This window comes from Periplaneta americana, chromosome 6 (genome assembly GCF_040183065.1).
Source record: "Periplaneta americana isolate PAMFEO1 chromosome 6, P.americana_PAMFEO1_priV1, whole genome shotgun sequence".
Classification (NCBI taxonomy): domain Eukaryota; kingdom Metazoa; phylum Arthropoda; class Insecta; order Blattodea; family Blattidae; genus Periplaneta; species Periplaneta americana.
The window spans coordinates 39361295-39382761 of NC_091122.1; the positions used below are offsets into that span (position 1 = coordinate 39361295).

Genomic DNA, 21467 nt, shown 5'->3' on the forward strand with positions numbered 1-21467 from the left:
AGGTACATTCAATCAGTGTTCACTGAGACTCTTTGTATGTCTGTCCTCATCGTTAGCCATTATTATTTTTCTAAATTTCTAATTTTCTAAACCGAAAAGAAATGACCTAATATGTATTCAATGCTACATGAATGGGATCTTTGATCATTGCTAATCAAGTTGAGCCAAATGTACTTCTGTGTTAATTGTAGTTCCTCACAAGAATAATGATTTGGTAATTACACTAAGAGGCAATAAAATCAGGCCGCTTGAGAATTTTGCATAAATCCATCAGTCTAACATATATGTTACAGGGTACCGTAAAACTTGTTTTAAACCAGATTTTTTCTATTTTTTAACATTTTCATCGTTATTGTTTTAAACCATTTTTCTTTCTTTTTTTAACATTTAAATCGTTATATTGTTTAGCGGGGCGTGAAAGATAAAAGGACACGTTTTTCATCATTCTTTACGAGAATTCCCCCCCCCCCCCCTTAGTAAGCAAATAGTTCCTAATAACGTGTGTTACCACCACTTGTGTGGATAACTGCTACCATTTGGCGATTCATTCTGTTAATAAGTATCTGGATGCTGTCCTGATTGATGTTGTCCCATACCTCCTTCATGGCATTTTGGAGTTAGAGTTCGACTTGACATGCTTACCTAGCATACCTCACATATGCTCTGTCAGATCATGTCTGGACTTCGAGCAAACCATTCCATTCTCTTCAGTCTGACCTGATAAATACACCTTATAGCCTGGGGACGAACATTGTCGTGCATTAACATGAAATACTTGGTGATAAATTATGCATATTGTACGTGATAAATTATGCATATTGTACTCTTTTCGTGTGATTCACATATTCCTCTCCCTTTGTTCTTCTTTTCACTTTTAGTTACACTCGGTGCTTTTTTTCTGGAGAAACGTGCTGGAACAGCATTCCAGCACCTTTTGGTTGTATTTTTCATCATGGAAGTTTTCTTTGAATTCCACTTAGGCCCGAAAGTTGGATGATAAGGCGGTTTAAAAACAGCAAAATTCCCGTGCACTGGACAGTAATCATCACCTCGTCCACTATAATATATTCTACACAGATTTCCACCACCTTTTTCTCCAGAAGAAAAGCACTGGTTACACAAATACACAACACAAGCACTTACGTAATAATTATGTTTTCTTATTTAAAGAGCTTTACTAATTATCTTGTGGGCCAATTTGTTTTTGCAGGGTGAATTGTACAGACAGCTGAAATATTGGCAATGTTTACGTCAGGACTTGGAACGAGCTCGTCTTCTTTGTGAGTTGGTCCGTAAACGAGAGAAATTGAAGAAAGAGCTTTGCAAAGTGTAAGTCACTTGTTATTTTCTGTTGTATGTTATAATTCTTAGTAGTTCGTCTCTTTAAACCGTTCTTCATTTAAGTGTCGCTTAGGGTGACTAGATTTCCAAAATAAAAAAAAGACGACACTCATTGAAAACATGCATAATTCGACATTTTATCTACGTGCGTTCATTACACGGTGTTTTTTCATGCCAGCCAGTAATTTATTATAATAATATTATAAATCAGGTTTAGGACAATTGTATATACCAGTGGTCATCAGCACAGTGCACCCTTGGGCTAGCGTCTCTTACTCACGGATAAGACATTGCACTGGCGTATATCCGTGTCTGCTGGTGGGTATGCTTCCCCCCTCTCCCTTCTGCACGACAGTGAATATTGCATATTGCGAAAATAAAAAACAAACATTTTTTAAAAAGAAAATTAGACAGAAGGATGACAGTTTAAAAAAATGGTACAGTTAGCATCCCGCTCACTTTTTTCTTGGGACATCGAACAAGAAGGTAAAGAAAAGGAACAATTCCATTAAAAACGGAACTCTGGTTACCCTAGTGTAGTTATTACATAGTCAACAAAAATTGGATTAAGACCTTTTTTTTCAGGTATTGATTTCATTCCAATTTTATCCATCCTCTCATTTCATGTTTGAAATAGTCCAAGTTAGAGTAATGTTTGAATACACGACACTATATTCACGTTGCACACTTCAATATTTCTCTTTTCTCCCACCAATTGTGCAAGAAACATTTCTGATGCCTTTCTTTTTTCCCCTGTAAGAAGCATCTACCATAGTCAAAAAAATGATATTTATAAATGTAGTTTATGTTACAATGTCGTTTTAAGTGTTAATTATAATTGATTGATCATATCGTGACATGTTATTCACATATTTGTAATTTAATGCTGTAATTTTTACTCCATTTGTTTTGTATATTTGGTGTGTTTTCATAAAAGACTAGTATTTCCCTGAATTAAAAATACAAATTCGCTCATTTGACTATGATGGACGCTTCTTATGCCCCAGGTGGTGAATAAAAAGACTCCTTTTGTTCGTTTAGCAGTATAAATAAGAACTAAGGAGCTGGAAAATATCTGAATGCCATGTATTCAAACCTTACCAAAGTTTGATATAATTTGAAGGATATACGGGAAAAACGAACAATGTCACATTTCCATTAAGGGTGAGATAATGATCTATTTCGGTATATTACTGCAAAATTTATTGGTGTTTCTACTTGAAATGAAGGAAATGATGAGTGTATCCGTGGTTTTAATTCTTCTTTACCACTTATGGTAAAAATAACACAAGTTATAGTAATACAGTGAATTAGATAATGACATCACCCTTAAAGGAATTGTGACATTGTTCGTTTTTTTTTTTTTTGTCCACATCTGTGGAGTAATGGTCAGCGTGTCTGGCCGCGAAACCAGGTGGCCCTGGTTCGAATCCCAGTCGGGGCAAGTTACCTGGTTGAGGTTTTTTCCGGGGGGTTTTCCCTCAACCCAATACGAGCAAATGCTGGGTAACTTTCGGTGCTGGACCCCGGACACATTTCACCGGCATTATCACCTTCATTTCATTCAGATGCTAAATAACCTAGATGTTGATAAAGCGTCGTAAAATAACCTAATAAAATAAAAATAAAAATTGTTCGTTTTTCCCGTGTATCCTTCAATTGTGTTATTCCTTGCCTTTTAAAGTGAGTAATAATTAATTACAATATGTATTAGATTCCTAGCATTTCTTCAAATCTGTTGCTTGTTTGTGTAACTAGGATGATACATACATATGGTATGTTTTTTACTAATACCAGCTGCATTTACAGTACATGGCAGTAATTTGTCACTGTTTCTTGAAACATCATTGTGAACTTGTGTGTAAAGTGTGATAAAAAAATAGACTTTATTTGATCTTAATTTTGTCATCATATATTCCATAATAACTTATGTGACTTTAAATTAACATCAAGATCATTTTGATTTCTTCAGTATCATATTATTGGTTCAGCTTCATAAAGAAATTATTTTGTGTATTACAGTGGAATGAGTATAGAACGTTATTATAAGCTACATTTGTTTGTAATTTTGTAGTTACAGATTTGAATAGTGTTTACTGTGTAGCATATGGATAATCTCTCTATAAATTATCTCAGAAATGCACTTTTTGAGAATATAATATGATACCAAGCAAGCCTATTCGCCTGTCTGTCTGTTTAGACTTTTTAGCAAATGGAAACATTTCACATGTTTAAGAATCTGGAAAATATGCACATGAAATATTTAACTCTTACACGAAAAATGGTTAATAATATAGTGTGTTGAAATGCTTAGTTAAATTTAATTCTTGAAAGCCGTTCACTTGAAATTTCATCATCTTTTACGATATTTTTTTTATTTTATTACCTGTTTTAAACAATAGGAAAGTTTGGTAGTAGGTACCATATATATGCAAATACTCCACACCATTGAATAATCTGTGCACGCTAATATTTAGTTTTGTTATAATTCTGACATTGTGAATTTTCGAACAGAAAATAGATATGGTAGGAAATTATTATAGAAAATGAAGTTCCTTAATGAAGTTTGGTGTTATTAAGTACTTTTTGTATGGTTACATACCATATTTACCCGAATATAAGACTACTTCGAATTTAAGACACCCCTAATTTACCAATGGCTTCTGTAGGATTTAAGGTATTTTTGTTGATGAATACCAATATTAACTACAGTTCAAGAAGATATAAAATGTCAAGTTAACTTATTCCTGCAAAATAATAGATCCTCTTGATCAAATAAAAATTTCTTTCCCTGTAGGGCCTAATAGTCTAAATGTCCTATTTACAAAAAAAAACTATGTACACTATCTAATTGCTAGGGATTGAAGCTGAAGTATGGTGAATATTGGAACAATTTTTTTTTCTGTCATATACCTTGCAGTTCGATACCATTGTGAACAAGTGGACTGTAGGAGAAACGATTACACTTTTGGTATTATTTAGTGTACTAGACAACATAAAAAAATTGATGCAACATATTTTTCTTAAAACGCGCATTTAAGACAACCCCCCATTTTCCAAATAAGAATTGAAGGAAAAAAACTTGCTAGCTATTACTGCTATGATTGTTGTTAGTGGTATTGTCATTATTATCTTGATCTTCGTTTTATTTTCAGAAAAGAGCTATGGATGGAAGTTCATCTGCAGCCATTGGTATGTTTCTTACGTCGCCTCCTTGATATGATTCAGTCTCGGGACACAGGAGACATATTTTCAGAACCAGTTGATCTTTCTGAAGTACCTGATTATAGTGATGTAGTGACACAACCCATGGATATATCAACTATGCGAACCAAACTTGAAAATTTTCAGTACTCAAATCTTGATGCATTTGAGAAAGATTTTAATTTAATGATTAACAACTGCATGGCGTATAATTCTCGTGACACCATCTTTTACCGAGCTGCAGTCAAAATGAGAGACCAGGTAAGCGAAATGGGATTTTTGAACCAGATATTGGAAAAGGCTTTGAAGGTGCATGTTACTTATTTTTGTGGAATTCATGCATTGTGCTGGATTACTTAAAAATATGGTGTGTTGTATAATGGGACACATGAACTACATTTTTTAGTATATTCGATAGTAAAATCTCGTTTTAGTATGGGCTATTCCATCTCAAATTGACCGAAATATAGAGAAAATTGACCTTGCAATTTTCAAATACAATGAAACTTTTTCTGTCCGTAGACAACTGTGATATAATGCTTTGTGCAAAGTTTGAGGCGTCAGAACTTAATAGTGTTTAAATTAATAATATTAAAATTTGTCGTATTTTCATAAAATTAGCAACTTTAAACTGTTGTGGCTCCGAAACCCTTTCACCCAATGATCAAGTACAAATAAACACATATTTTTTACTGGTGGTACGTTGATAAGAAAATATTGAAAATATCAAATAAAGAAAATAAATAGTACGCGCGTGAACTAACCAGCTGACTGTGAGACGGGAGGTAGTCGAGACAAGCAAGGCCAGGAGACAAACACGTGATGTGTCGTCTAGCAGTCATGGCTGTGCTAGCTTTATCACAGGTTTTCATAAACACAGGAGTAAAATGACGCCCAACGCTCGCATATGTTCAGCTCTCGGCCAGTACGTGTGGTACTGCGCCATTCAAATCTAGGCATGTGAAAATAATCTATTTAATACCCTCGAAACTTATTGTTGAACTACTAAGCAAACAATGCCGAATTCCTCTTAATAACGCAAGGTTTTTTCTCACTATCTTTTTTTACATTTTTACAAATATCCAAAAAGCCTAAAAGCAAGTAAAATCAGATTATCTGTCTCTCTGTGTACAATAAAAAATAAGGATTACTTCTTAACATAACCTACCAAATGTCAGCTTCAAAATAAGCTCTCGTTCAATGTTCTGCAGTAAATGGTTCCAGAATTCTGAGCGCTGAAAGAGGCTTGTTTTTATAAAATACGCTAAATTTGTCGCTCAATAATACGAAAACCGTTTGACTTTCGATAGTATATTTTTGAAAATGCACTCTCCTCAGCATCTTGTATAAGTAGGGGAAAAATTAGAGTATAAAAAAATGCGAGGTTTTTTACTGATCGATTTCGTATGGAATAGCCCTTATTTAGTAAAATCTCGTTTTGGCATTTTCGAATACACAAATTGTTTTAGCGAAATTTCAAATCTGTCCCAAATAGGCTATTTGTGATCTATTTTTATATAAGGTATTGTCATGTCATTGTGGCATTAGTGGTAGTACATTACAGTTAGTAATATTCATTGATATCTCACTCAATAGTAAATCAAGCTGAAGCCAAGATTTTACATGTAGTAACGTTATTGTGTCCAGACTTGATGAAGGTATTCGTTAACACATACGAGGAAGAGAGTTGTCGTGCATTAACATGAAATGTTCACTGATGAATGGTGCATATGGTTCAGTATATCCAGGAACTCAACACATTAGAACAGTATGGGGGATGAGTGCGGTGTGTTTTTGTACATTGACACATTAAAATAAATAATGTAAGATCTATTTGTGCGCATCTTTTCATTAGGGAATTTTTATTCCAGTTCAGATATCTTTGTGTTTTGATAGACAATTCTAATGGTACGTTTAACCAAAGGTCCCGGGTTCGATGCCCGGTCCCGGAACAATTTTTCCCTCGAAATTATTCAAATCAATTTTACAGGGAGTTATACCTGAAAGCTAGATTTGCAATTCTAATGACAGAAAATATGAAATACTTAACAGACTACATAATGCAAACAAAACTTTTTATGCTGTTCACAAATTATTATTTTCTCGTTTTTTAACCAGAAATTTAAAAATCATTTTGTATAAAAACTTATCCAACATCTGTACTATTTTATGGATTGAAACATGGAGCTTAACTCAAAAGGAAAAACACAAATTAATGGTTTTTGAAAACAAAGTGTTGAGAAAAATGTTTGGTCCAATTTCTACTTGAAAACAAGTGGAAAATTCTACATAATAATGATAATGATGTTCACAAACTTTATAGCTAATTAACCGTCAATTTTAGATGTAATACAGACCAAAAGATGAAATTGGGCAGGACATGTTGTATGTATGGATGACTCCAGCAGCGCAAAACGAATATAGGGATATGAATACCTTTAACAACACAAGGCCACTGGGAAGACCTAGAAGTAGATGGAAAGATGAAATTCAGAAGGAATGCATGAAAATGGGAATTACCAACTCGGAGGAACTAGCAAAAGACAGAACAGAGTAGAAGCGTTGTTTGAAATTGACATGGAATCGACATGATCCTTAATGTCCTTTTATTGATTGATTGATTGATTGATTGATTGCTTGATTGATCTGTATTGGATTGCTGTTGGGAGTAATGTCTACTGCAATGTCACACCAGTGAAATGTAGTTTTCGAGTATTTGACATTTTAGAAGATTTATTGCATTTTATTTGGACTTTATCGGAAAAAATTCCGAGCATATGTAGTATTATTAGGTTATATCATATAAAATTTCAAAGAAGTCTTGGGTGGGTTTTTTCCATTGCTGTCAGTGTAATGAAAATGCTCACTTCTACTGGAAAATGAAGTGCATGCATTCTTCTCATTACTAATGACATTTTTGTCATCAAACTTGTACTTTTTGTACCATAATGGTGTGTTTTTGTAGCTACGAATTGTTACATAATAAGATATCGAAATATTTTGTGTCTTTCAGGGAGGAGCACTTATTCGACAGGCGAGGCGTGATCTTGAGGCTAACGGTTTTGACATGACGACAGGACTGTTGTTGCCAGATGGTACATCATCATCTCAGCAAAGTTCAAATTCATTACCAGAATCTAAGTCATCACGCATTCCCACAACACAGGTGCAACAATCTTCACAACAATCATCACAGTCAACGCCATCACAGCAGCAACAACAACACAGTCAACAGCAGCCAGAGGAAGGTTTGGCTGGAGAAATAGATCGTGAATTAGCAGCTGTGACGGATAAGAGTCGTTCAATGGTATGCTTTTGAATATTGTCTAATATTGATTTTTATATAGTAGGTAATATGGTAACTGAAATGCTGCCTCTTCGTTTCCATTCACTATTGTCACCTTCTGTGGATAGGTTTCGGGAGTTCATAGCTACATGTTTGCTTCATTCCATGCTCTTCATGGATGTGCTTTACTCCTGTCTCAACTTATGTCCACTCATATACTCTCTGTGGCAGCCAATTATCTAGAATCCATAATAAATAAACATACCATTTCAAACTACGTTTCTCTATTGTCTGTGACTGTTTTGTCTTCTTCTGATGGTCTTGTTATTTTGTCTTTCTAACCGTGATATTTTTGCTCCTTTTTGGAGATTACCTCAACTTCATTAGCTACATTTTTGTACTGTAAGAAAACTTAGCATTGCTGCTGGTATCTGACTCCTCCATTATCCTGTTGAAACCAGAAAACAGTTAACTGGTTGGGATCATTTCGGAAAATATTTCATTGTGTATATACCATATTTCTGTCCCGCACTGTGGTATCGTGGTCTAAAGTATCCTGTCTAGGACTCGCGTTACGGAATGTGCGCTGGTTCAAGTCTTCACGGGGGAAGAAATTTTCTAATGAAATTTTGGCCAGTGTATGGGACCGGTGCCCACCCAGCATCATGATGCACTTGAGGAGCTATGATAGGTAGCGAAATCCGGTTGCGAAAGCCAGCTATAATGGCTGGGAGGATCATTGTGCTAACCACACGATACCTCCATTCTGGTTGGATGATCGTCTACCTCTGCTTCGGCATGTGGGCGTGAGGCCAGCAGCCAGCTGGTCAGTCTAGGCCCTTCATGGACTGTAGCGCCACAGATTATACACCATATTTCTTGAGTTTTAAAATGCTCTGATTAATGTTAGAATGGATGGCAGTATGTGATTCGTTATTTTTCCTGAGCAGAGGAGGGGGAATGGCTCAATTACTTTTGCATTGAAAGCTGTATTTAAAATTCTTAAAATGTTATTTTATTAAATATTGAGAAACGAGAATGATATTGTAGCTTCATTATGAAATATTGTCCACTGCTGTGGAGTAATAGCATATTTGATTGTGAAACAAGCAGTCCAGGTTCAAATCCTGGTTGGAGTTTCTTCCGAGATTTTTCCTGTCATTTTGGTGCAGAGGTTACCATCCACTCTGTGTACAGTTATAGTTCAAGAGGCTATGAAATGCCTATGGTACTTTGACGAACTTGTAATTTGTAAAATTTTGATAGTGAAAATCATTAATAATATTGATAAACTTGTAAATATTGTAAATATTATGCAACTGAAAATATTAGTATTAGTAATTTGTAACTTGTAATTTGTAAATTTATTCTAGTAACTTGTAATTTGTAAATTCATTCTAATAATATTAGTAAAATCATGCAACAGGGCCCTGGTTGTGATAAGATAGAAAAGTGCATTTCAAGTAGATAATTATTTAAACAACAGAAGTAGGAGGAGGAGGAGGAGGATGATGATGTAATATTTCTTCTGCTTGTAATAGTCTTTGTTTGTAAACTGAATTGTTGTATTTTCATTATCAAAATACTGTAATTTATTTATTCTGTGAGTTTATTCTGGTTTTAAGAGTTTTTTGTTAATGTAATTTCTTTTCAGGCAAATGCTGACAGGCTTTCAAAGTTATTGGAATTACAAGATCGAAGCCAGGGTCTTCGCCATGGCTTAGCTCGTGCTAAGAGAGTACGGCTGATTAAAACAGAAATTACAAAACTCCGTCGCAAGATGGCTCTTGGGGGAAATGGTCCACAATTGCATCGTCCTGAATCAGGTACAATATATTTATATGATTATATACTATTTTCTTGTTAATCTCTTAATTTCCTGATAAAATAATGTAAAATCCCTGTTCAATTACTTTTCATAAAATTCACATTACAGTCAGATATTGTTGTGACAAACATCACTTTAACTAACTTAAGGTCGTATTCATAGACAAGACTTTGGACCAAAGTTGACTTTGGAAAGTACAAAGTCACCATTTTCCTATTCACAATCGACACTTTGACGAAAGTAAACTTCAATCGTGACTTTACTTCGAAGTCGCCGAAAATCTAGACTTTGACTTTGACTTTCGTTCGTGGACATAAGGAAAATGGCTGATATTTGGAAAATTGTTGAATTTTCCGAGAATATTGAGGGCATCTAAACCTGTTCATGTTCCTTAGCATATTATTAGATATAGATAATAAATTCATATCAAGGTACAGATTTAATAAACAGACCGTATTAGATATCCTCGTCATGTTTCAACATTTACTGATGAATAAAAATCAAAGAGGATTATCTGTTCCACCAATATTTGAATTTCTTATTTCATTGCGATTTTACACTGCAGGTAATTGATGGCTTAATAATGATTTGACTGTTTAATTCTATATATAGGATAATTATGTTATACAGTTGGATATGCAGTTAATTTTTAATCCTGTGGTCGTCATAATAATGTTTTCTGAATATTGATTTCAGTTAATTTTTATGTAGTCTGTCATTAGTGGCATCTTCTTATCTTCCTTATTTTCAGAATAAAATTATTTTATAATGAAATAATTCGAGGGCTTAATGTGAACCTAACCTAACTACAATCGATGTTTTATTCACAACAAAATTCTTAGCAGGCAATACTATTTCAGATGAACTATACCATCATGTTTTGTAGTTGCGAATTTTATTGTATTATATACGAATACAAGACTTCGAAACTGAGTTAAGATTTTTTGTGACCAAGTAGAAGAACGAATTATTATCTATTGGTGTAAAGATCTAAAAATATCAATTCTTTTACGTGAGTTCCACACTAAGCCCACGAATAATTATTCTTATGTAAAGCTGCAAGAACAGCTAACAATCGCTTAACATGTACCGATAGTCAATTGTTTCATTGGTTTGTGTCTCAGAAGATGGCTTTGATTGTGGCAATGCCTACTCTATTTCAACTATCTGTTAATTTAATTCGTTTAGAAAGCAGTGATTGTGATTTCCAACATTAGAACAAGATCGTCAAATCTCGACTTACCAAAGTCAAAGTTAAAGTCTCAGAAGTATTGTCTATGAATAGGACTTTCAACAAAGTTAAACTTTACTACGAAATTCGACTTTGGGAAGTCTTCATCCAAAGTCTAGTTTATGAATACGGCCCTTAGAGTTCAGTGAAGAAATTCATAATTCCTTCTAATATCTTCATAAAGAACAATGTTAAATAATTTCATTCGTATGAACACCAATACATATTATGAGAAATTCGTTAGAACGAAAAGGAAAAATCATTTCTCTTCATCAAAATATGACCAATTGAACAATTCCCCCCCCCCCCCTTCACTTAACTACGTAAATGTATGCTGTAGTCTTATTCAGTAAGCAATTCTTTACTCCTACTCTCCTAACTATATTTCGACTGGGCCAGTGTTCTAAAGGTGTCTGTTTTGTCACAAATTGAGTCGCATCATTGTACAGGAATAAACCTATAGTGAGCTTTCGTGTTCTGCCCGTGTGCAGATTTAATGTACCATTGGAAAACAGTTTTAGACTTTTGTATGCACTGGGCATCATTTAATTATGATTAACTGGAATTTCAGTATGCATGGAGTGTTCTTATCTGAAGCTTGTCAATTAAAAAAATGTAAGCAAATCTCTTTAAAGGAAAAATTAATAATTTTAGAAGAAGGGACAAAGACCAGAACCATGCGGAATTAACATATTAGTAAAATACTGGCCGTGAAACCAGGTGGCCCGGGTTCGATTCCTGGTCGGGGAAAGTTACCTGGTTGAGATTTTTTTCCGGGGTTTTCCCTCAACCCAATATGGGCAAATGCTGGGTAACTTTCGGTGCTGGACCCCGGACTCATTTCACCAGCATTATCACTTTCATCTCATACAGATGCTAAATAACCTAAGCTGTTGATAAAGCGTCGTAAAAAAAGTATTAAAAAAATTAGTAAAATAATATGATAGTTAGTTGGAATTAGGATTCACTTTCATTAATACTTCAACTAGCTCAATATTTTCAACATTCGAATGCTCATGTGGCAAAAATAAATTCTGAAAGTATGCCCAAAAATAATTCTGAATTACTAGCCAAAGAAATTAGAAGCTTAGAGAGGCCCCACATAAGACAGAACGATTTTGTTCTGTAATAATTATTCTAACAAGTTTATAAAGTCTAAGCACTGGATAGGAAGAGGAAGATTTATTATGGAATTTGAACTTTACTCAGTCAAACTGTTACATATAATATCTTCAAGTGGGATTTCTGTTTTGCTATTTCTTTGCTTTTCGTGTTAATTGTAAAAACACAAACCATTTTTGTCCACTCCCTTTTCTTTTTCTTTAATATATTCATTTACATTGTGTTAGTGAAAAATAACTCAAAACAGTTTGCAACTACTTCCAAATTCCTCTCTGCTTACTACTTCATAATCATCCTATTATATCACTGATGCAGAACAACTTTTGCTGTTGCAAACGTCTTTGATAACATAGTAAACAGTATATGTTATGTAACACATTTAGCATTCGTGATCATGATTATTTGCTGTAACAGGACGAATTTTTATCCCTTTTTAGGTAAAAATAAAATATTTGTAGCTTTGTGAGTTGAATATTGTAATCAGTAAAATGGTTCAAGAAGAGACAAAAATTTGAAATGTGAATAGAATTATTTGCTGATTTCATTTGGAAATTACAGAGGCTGAAGACGGCTTTGAATCAGATTCTGAAAGAGAAGATTCAAGTGATGAGGAAGTAGAGAAGCGACAACAGCGTAGTGCGGCAAAACCAATTGCAAGACATTCCACCCGACGCTCTTCCCAGCACCAGCAGGTCAATGAAGAGAAGGGTAAAGTATTTTATACATTTTTCCATTCAGAAACTAAGTATTCAATCTGAAAGAAAGTAAAATCTGAAATTTAAAGTATAGTACAAGGGCATTCCATATTGAATTACACTTTATTTTTTTACACTCGTCCAGAACTTATATGTTGTTGTTTTCTAATGCCAGGCGTTTAACAATAAAGTCATTTGACCTCTTGCACTCCAATATTTTTCAAAGATGTTATCATGACCAGCCAATGAAGCACAGATTTTGAGGTGTTCCGAATCCATTTCTTGGTTTGAGTTGCACAATGGGCAAATAGGGGACTGATATATTCCAGTTCTATGCAGGTGTTTGGCCAAACAATCATGGCCTGTTGCCAATCTAAATGCAGCTACAGACGATTTTCGTGGTAAATCGAGAATTAACTGTGGATTATGATGCAGAGAGTTCCATTTTTTCCCTTGGGATTGTGTTATCAAATTTTGTTTGTTGAAGTCTAAGTATGTAGATTTAATAAATCTCTTCACAGAGTAATACGTAGATTTAGTAACAGGTCTGTAAGTAGCACTGCTGCCCTTCTTTGCTAAAGCATCCGCATTCTCGTTTCCTAGGATTCCACAATGGGATGGTATCCATTGGAATACAATTCTTCTATTGAGTGATATTAATTGAGAGAGCATTTTAGTTATTTCTGCTGTTTGAGATGAAGGTGTGTGTTTAGAGACGATTGATAGAATAGCTGCTTTGGAGTCTGACAATATAACTGCATTCATAAATTTATTGATGTGGCATAGAAGATTCCTGAGACATTCACTTATTGCAATGATTTCACCATCAAAACTTGTTGTTCCATATCCAAGTGATCTATAAAGTGAGAAGAGACAGCACGTAACACCTGCACCGGCACCTTGTTCTCTAGAGATCAAGGATCCGTCGGTGTATAAATGAAGCCAGTTTTGTGGAGGGTACCTAATATTAATTGTCTCTAAAGACAATTGTTTCAGTATTTCAGTGTTTACTTCTGATTTCAGTATTTTTTTCTGTTAAATTTAGATTATATTCCATATTTAATAGAGTTAAAGGGTTTGGTTTAATTTGTAAGTTTTCTTTTAAATTCGGGATATTGAACTTATATGCCTCGGCAGATACATCCACTTTTTCAATATAGTCCGTATTAACCTGTACACACTTGCGCCACCGATGTGGCAACTTCTATAGGCCTCCTGGAACCACGTTTTCGAAGTTTGTCGCACCCACGTCAGGACAGCTGCTTTCAGTTCCTGAAGTCGGCGAAATGAAGTCCATGCAGAGGTTTAGGTGGTAATCAGAAGGGCTCAAGTCAGAAGAATACGGTGGGTGTGGCAGCACCTGGGAACCCCATCTCAGCGATGGCAGTCATGGTTGCCTGACTCATGTGGGGATGAGCGTTGTCATGTTGCAGGAGCACACCTTTTGCCCATTTTCCTGGGTGTTTCTTTTGAATTGCATGGCGCAAGCTCCGAAGGGTCGCCACATACACAGTGCTGTTCATGGTCCTTGATTTGAGCCAGTCAATGAGGATGATTCCATCATTGTCCCAAAAGACTAGGCCATGCATTTACCTACTGATGGCTCTATTCTCAACTTCTTCAGCATGGGGCTGCCTTTATGCTTCCACTGCATTGATTGGGCTTTAGTCTCTGGCTCATGGTAATGGAGCCAAGTTTCACCATCAGTCACGAGTTTGGACATGAAACCTTCTGGATCCTGACTAGAATTGAAGGAGATACTGCTCATGTCCTTGCGCTATTGTCTATGTGCTGCAGTCAGGGACTTGGGGATCCACCTGACAGACACCTTCCCCATCTTAAGGTGTTCATGCACTATGTGGTGCAGAGTGATTCTGGTGAGTCCTGTGGCCACCGCCTCCAGTTCTGAGAATGTGATGCACCTGTTCTCAAGAATATGCCACTCCAGTCTAGAGATGTTGACTGGCGTTGTCACAGTCACTTTCCTTCCAGAACTGGTTCCCTTCTCCATTGATGTGTGGCCACGTTTCCAGCCATCCACCCAATTGTACACTTTTTTTCGCGACGGTGTATGCTCACCACACACTGCCACCAATTGCCTGTGAATATCTGCAGTGTTTACACCCTCTTTCCACAGAAACCACGTCGTCCAATGCTGTCCTTGATGATCACTCTCCATGCTGTCCACTCACGTAATGACAGCAGTTGGGGAAATGCGCTGTAGTTTGCAGGAATTACACTCCTGTGTATCGTGCTGTCACCTGTGGGCAGTCCAATGTACTACATGCTTGCAACTGTAATGACAAGCCAAATGGCAGACCATGGATGGTGGGAAATTTGAAAGTGTAAATCACTATGGAACGCCCTTCATAATATTCCTAGAGTAGAATGCAATAGTTGCAGTGGGCATTTTTAATCTGTATCAGGATATTTTATCAGTGGACAGTTAGTGAAATGCTGTATCCTGGATTGTGAAGTTAGCGATAGTAATGAAGTATATATATAACTTCAGAGTTATTTTTTAAAGGCAATAATAATGTTTTCATTTTAAATTAGTAATTGTAGCATTTCCATTATTAGGCGTTATAAGAAGGAGAAAAATTGAAGTTTTAAGCTATTTTAAATCGAATTTGAAGTTACGTAATTAAGATTTTGATGCAGTATTGAAAATTGCATATAGCAAGTAGCAATATGATAAGTGCATATTATGTTTGTTGAATTTATGCAAGTTGGTAGATTTAGGTAATGAAATTTTTAAGAGCTGCTATAAGAATTAATTTTGATCAAGATTGTCTTCTGTGTAAAAAATATGGAGTAGTAGTAACAAATCAGGTATTGAATTAGTTAAGGATTCCTCAAGCGATCTTGAACTACAGACCAACAGGGGAAAGATCACTGGGTCACCCTGTGAAGAGATGGCGGGAAAACTTTTGTAGACTGGAACAGTCCTTCTAGGACTATCACCTGTTAGGAAGATGATGATGTATAAGTTATAGTATGAAAAATATTTGCATTATGGTAATTGTAATAGAATTAGTTATAGAAAAATAGTTGCATTGGAACCACAATACTGATTTGCTGTAACCGTTTGCAGGCACTTCCAGCAAGGGAACAGCCACAGGTTCTGGGACCAAAGAGCAGGATACAACAGCTGAAACTACAGAGTCTAATGGTAATACCACATGAATGTACTTTAAGTTGAACCTGTAATGACCACATCCCCACTATAGGACAGGCTAGGGTTGGAATATTGCACCAATGATGGTTAATGAATTGAAATGTATGTTGTGTGATCTGTTAGAATTAATTGATGTTATATTTAAAACTTAAGTAATTTGCATTTAACACAAAATATTGTATTTTCTTAATGTTCCTAAGTCTCTTCAAGTTTGACATTCCTTCAGTTATCTCTGAGGCACAACAAAGAATCTGATGAACATTTGTACTAAGTAGGTATAATTCGTGTAGTAAAATGGTACAAATAGTTGTTTATGTTTAATGTGTACCTACGAATATAAACATTCATTGTCTTAACTTGACGCATATACGAAAATATTAATTTATGAATTCATGTCACTTGTGTTAGAGATTACACCACACCTCTTACATAGCTCGAAATATTGATTTGTTCATAAAAGGAGGGAAAAATAGATAGAGATCGTTAAAAAATTTAAATCAGGATTAATATTTCTCTTAGCTCGTCGTTAAATATTGCTATTAAATAATATTTTCTTATTTTAAGAGGTGAACTTGCTTATATTGCATATTGCAACCCGAATCACGTAAAATAAGTGGATAGGTATTGGATATGTATGTATTACATATTGCGATCTCGTAGTGAATTAAGTATGACGTAGTATTAAGATGAAGTTCATTGAATTATGTTCGATCAAATATTTCATCAGAGAGCATTATGAAGTATTGTGATACAATCAGTCAATATGAGAAGAAATTTAACACTGAAGAGCTGTACTAGTCATCATACACAACAGTTCCACACTTCTAAGGAACATATTTACATACATAAATACAAATTATTTTAAGTTACATTTAGTCATTTATTTACACTATTTATTTATGATTCAGACAATCTCCTTTCATAGGAGGAAGATAACAAAATACTTGGTACAGCATTGTTAAAATAAGAAACTGACAATATAAAACTGGAGATAGAAACCCCAATTATCTTATCACTGATATAGGCATATTTAATTTATTATGTGTATTTTTTAGAAGTCTTGTTTCTGTATATAGTGACAACCCCAAGTAATGCAGTACAAAGCAGTGGCAAACAAAAAAGTGGACGTGGACGGAAGAAAATGGCAGTAAAACGTCATCTAGATGAGGGAGCCGATTCTGTCTCAAGTTCAAAAGCAACAACTGTCACCACACCTTCTAACCTGACTACAGTTAGTACTCTGGGTAGCAATGGGTCGCAATTGGCCTCAGATTCAAATACTCGAGGTAAGGTTTAGTATTGAGTTAAAAGAATATTGGTAATCTTTTTTATACAACTAACTATAATAACATTAATTAATTAACTTAATGGGTATTTAGGTATTGGCACATTTAGGTAAATAACGAACAGTTAAGTACCCATCATTAGTCTTAAAAAAAAAGTTATTGGCACATACACGTTCAAAGTCTTTCAAGATTAAATAAAAAGTCCGAACCAAATTGTATAAAATGTTAAAAATCACTTCTCTTGCATAGTGAATTACTGAAGTGGTCTGTAATAACATGATGGTGTGATAGACAAGTTAGTTGGTATTAAACTGTAACAATAAGAGTTGAGAACATTTTTCCATAATCTGAGTCATCAGTTTAAGGTCTTATCCTCTTCTGTGACCACATTAATAATAAAGCACGCAGACGATTTGTCTCAGTTTAAACATGCCATTAACAAAATTTCTGAGATAGAGAGGCATATTTAAGCATTTAGACAGTATGTATTACCCAACAAAAGCATATATAATCCTGAAAATGATGTTGCTACCAGCACTGTTTACATTGAAAACAGCCCACCTATTTAGCTCTGTGGTAGCATGTCTGCCTCCAAACTAGCCGGCCCGGGTTCGATTTCTGCCGGGGTCCGAAATTGTCATTTCCAGTCTTTAGTAACATTCTCTTCTGGTTAGCACTTCCAGTCTTCATTTTCTTCTTTTCTAGCTTTTTCTTCTATCACCTCACCTGAATCCGTCTTCAGGCCATTAATCCTCCCACAAAATGTTATCTTCACTATCATCTATATTGTTAGAAACATGGTACTTTTTAACACTTAATAATTGACCCACAGCTAATTCTATTCCATGCTGTAATTATCCACTTGGCAAACAACTGGTTTTTGGTGTGAATACGTCTTTAAAATCAGACCAACACATGAGGTACCAGGATGGAAGTGACGATGTAATATTTACAGGAGATTCATTCCATCACTATGACTTCATGACTTGAGTTGGCGCAGGTGGTGACTGGCAGCCATTTTGGGCATGAGCGAAAATTTCTGAGCAGTCTATCTCATGACTCATCTGCTAGTGCTCTGAGTTTGGTACCAAACGAAAGATCTCGTTTAGATGTTGATTTAAGCCAGACATATTCACATAAAACCCCACAGCCAGTTCTGTACACAGCCACATCCCGATTTTTTTAATTTGTTTGTTGGGGTCAGACCATAATCTCCTTTAAGCATGCTGTAAAATGCAGGCTTCCTTTACAACTGAAAAGGACTAGGCTACAATTCTAATAAGAGTTACAGTTATCACATGGGTGTTCTTATGCATAAAACGTCATAGTAGATTCAGGCCAAACAGCAATTAATAGGTTTGTTAATTTTATTCCATAGTTGGTTAAATCATTAAATTTTGTTATAAAAGAAACAGATTATTTCAGCACACCTTTTTTGTGTAAATTGTTGTTGATGCATCTCCAAAACTGATGCTAATTAAAAATATACAGAGTGATTCATATAAAACTCATGATTTTTAATAATAATAATAATAATAATTATTATTATTATTATTTATTTATACTGGCAGAGTTAAGGCCATAGGGCCTTCTCTTACACTCTACCAGGCCACAAAGTATACAAGCATTGAAAATTTAACAAGAAGTTGAACAGAATATTAACATATTACAAAAAAAATAATAGCATAACAAAATCGACACTGAACAACATGAAAATAATACCATAATAGAAAAAAGAAAGTAAAATACAGATCTAAAGATTGGAATATAATAAAAGCAACTCATTTAGTACAAACAGTTAATAGGGAAATGTAAGGAAGAATAAAACAAAACGGAATGTAATAAAATAATAATAAAAAAAGAATAAAAAATACGAAAATTAAATAAAATTCACAATAAAAATGGGTATGATAATAAATTCATCTGGTGATCAACAGAAAAAAAAAGGAGGGGGGGAGGAAGGAAAAGAAATATATATAGTTTTTACAAAACTATCGCAGAGAAAAGGGCTTGTGTATTTATTTTAACAAGAAGGATGCTAGTAATGTTGTATTGCGTCTTAAATGTACAGAATCTCTGGGAGATTACTTTACTTTTACTTTAAGTGCTGAAAATGCCCTCCATTTACCTCAAGGCACAGCTGAACACTTTGTTCCATGTTTCTGGCCATTCTCTGGAGCATTACATTGTCAATATCGTTGATTTCACGTGTGATGTTCTTCAGATCGTTCAAAGTCCAAGGGTGTGTAGCGTAGACTCTTCCCTTGAGATAACCCCACAGGATAAAGTTTGGTGAGGTCAAATCTGGTGATCTTGGTGGCCACAAGTTCCTAGAGCTGATGCTGTCATCAAAGAAACTTTGGATCAGTGCCATGAACTCATGTGACGTACAACAAGTAGCACGTTCTGTTGAATGTATCCTTAACACAGCTCAATATCATCCAATTGCTCAACGAATTCCATGAAAATGCGTCGGTACTGTGTGGTGTGTTCATTGTTCCGGTTTCATGACTGCCATGTGGATGTTTTGCAGCCCAAATGCGTTTATTCTGTGAGTTTACATAGCTGCAGATGTGAAACTCATGCCTAGTCTGTGAACCATGTAATGTACAATATGCCAGGATTTTGAACAGTGGTCACCTGGAACTAACGACAATATTGCACTCTTTTAGCCTTATCTGGCTCAGGCAGTTCATTAACCTATACGGCTTTAAGCTAGCCTTCGCAGCTCTCTAATACATCGAGTACGCAGTCTCCTGTGACAGACGTCTTAATGACTTATGGGGTGACTGCTGCAGTCGCTCCCGAACGTCCACAGCAACTGCCGGAAGTGTAGACGAATGATCCTTGCTAGTTTCACTCACAAAATGTTCAGTTGTTTCCAACTTGCGTAACAATGCCAGTATTGTGTTCTTGTCTGGACAATTGCGAACACCAAATTCCCTCTGGTGTGCCCTTTGCGTCGCTATGACCGAGTTCGTTATCTAGTAGTTTTTGACAAGGAATAACCATTGCCGTAGTGTGTACTGCATCTTGAATGACAATGATAAGAATGGCGTGTGAAACGACAATGAACAAGTTGCAAGTGCAACTCCAAGAAATCCCGCGTTGCGAAACACATCTTGTGATAAACACCTAAAGCTCCCACGTGACATGAATGAAACTCCAAACATTTCCTGTTTAAATGAATGAATAAAGAAAATCATGAGTTTTATATGAATTACTCTGTATATCCTACTAGTACATGATCATAAGCATGAGGTAAGTCAAGTTATAATTAGAACTGCTTATGAGCTTGAATTATCAGCCATGACCATAAACAATGAATTCCTGAAAGAACAGGACAATCAAGTGATTATTCTGTTTAGGATATTAACCTTAAACCATTATAAATATTTGCGAAGGAATTCTGAAGTCGGAATATGCAAGACTGTAATAAGAAGACCTATGAACGTATGGTTGGTTGGTTGCTGATGCCAGGCATGTTAAAGCTCTTCTCATTTGCCATGTCGCATCTCATTAATGTCTGGTCGAATATAATGCAGCTGAAAGAATAGTTGATACTGCTAATTGAAAACGAAAATTAGAACAATCATAATTAAGAGAATTATGCATTTTATAGTAGGATCACATAAGAGTAATTCCTAAAAGGCTAATTTGGCCGCCTCTTCTGTGTTGCCAATTAATATTAGATATCACCAAAGAGGTAAAATCACAATGCTACGTACTGAAAAAAAAAAAAAAAAAAGATTAATAATACTATTACAGTATTAACAATAGTAATGTCTTGCTTATTTACCACATCTCATCTTTATGTTGGGAGGTGTTTTCTAAATTGTTCAATAATTTATGAAATAGTATATTTTCCTCTTGGACTTCCCGCATATTATGTTGATACTGATAATTAGGATTAATATGATCTAATTTTAAAATGTACTTTGTCTGGTAAGATGAAATTCATTGCTTTGACTAAACAGTTTACGATTCATGAAATCTAACCTAAAAATATATTTTGCTTGATCACGTGAAATGATTAGTACGAATTTCGAAAACAGAATAGGTACCACTTTGAAATGTTTACACCTAATAATGCTGTTATTCTCGTTATAATTGTCATCTAATCCATGCTGCAGCTCTTTCTGGATATAACTTGCTTTCTCTCTCTTTTTTTTTTAATCCTGATGACTAAATAAACATATCCTGAAATTCACATAGCCAAAGTAGATGAAACCAAGCATTCATTACGGACAGTCCTCATATTCTTGAAAAAACTTTCGAGCATTCTATTCGAAATGT

The 21467-nt window shown here is 35.1% G+C and overlaps 1 protein-coding gene across 4 annotated transcripts in view; it reads left to right on the top strand.

Moving 5' to 3' along the window:
* The window catches only part of Br140 (bromodomain-containing protein 140), a 75313-nt gene that overhangs the window by 37288 nt on the left and 16558 nt on the right, over window positions 1-21467 (top strand). For all 4 annotated transcript variants that reach the window (XM_069827930.1, XM_069827932.1, XM_069827931.1 and 1 more), the window contains 7 exons: window positions 1211-1329; window positions 4497-4806; window positions 7559-7852; window positions 9486-9657; window positions 12571-12720; window positions 15802-15879; window positions 16962-17171. In XM_069827930.1, the coding sequence (XP_069684031.1) occupies window positions 1211-1329; window positions 4497-4806; window positions 7559-7852; window positions 9486-9657; window positions 12571-12720; window positions 15802-15879; window positions 16962-17171 (1333 nt within the window). The remainder of the gene's footprint in view (window positions 1-1210; window positions 1330-4496; window positions 4807-7558; window positions 7853-9485; window positions 9658-12570; window positions 12721-15801; window positions 15880-16961; window positions 17172-21467) is intronic.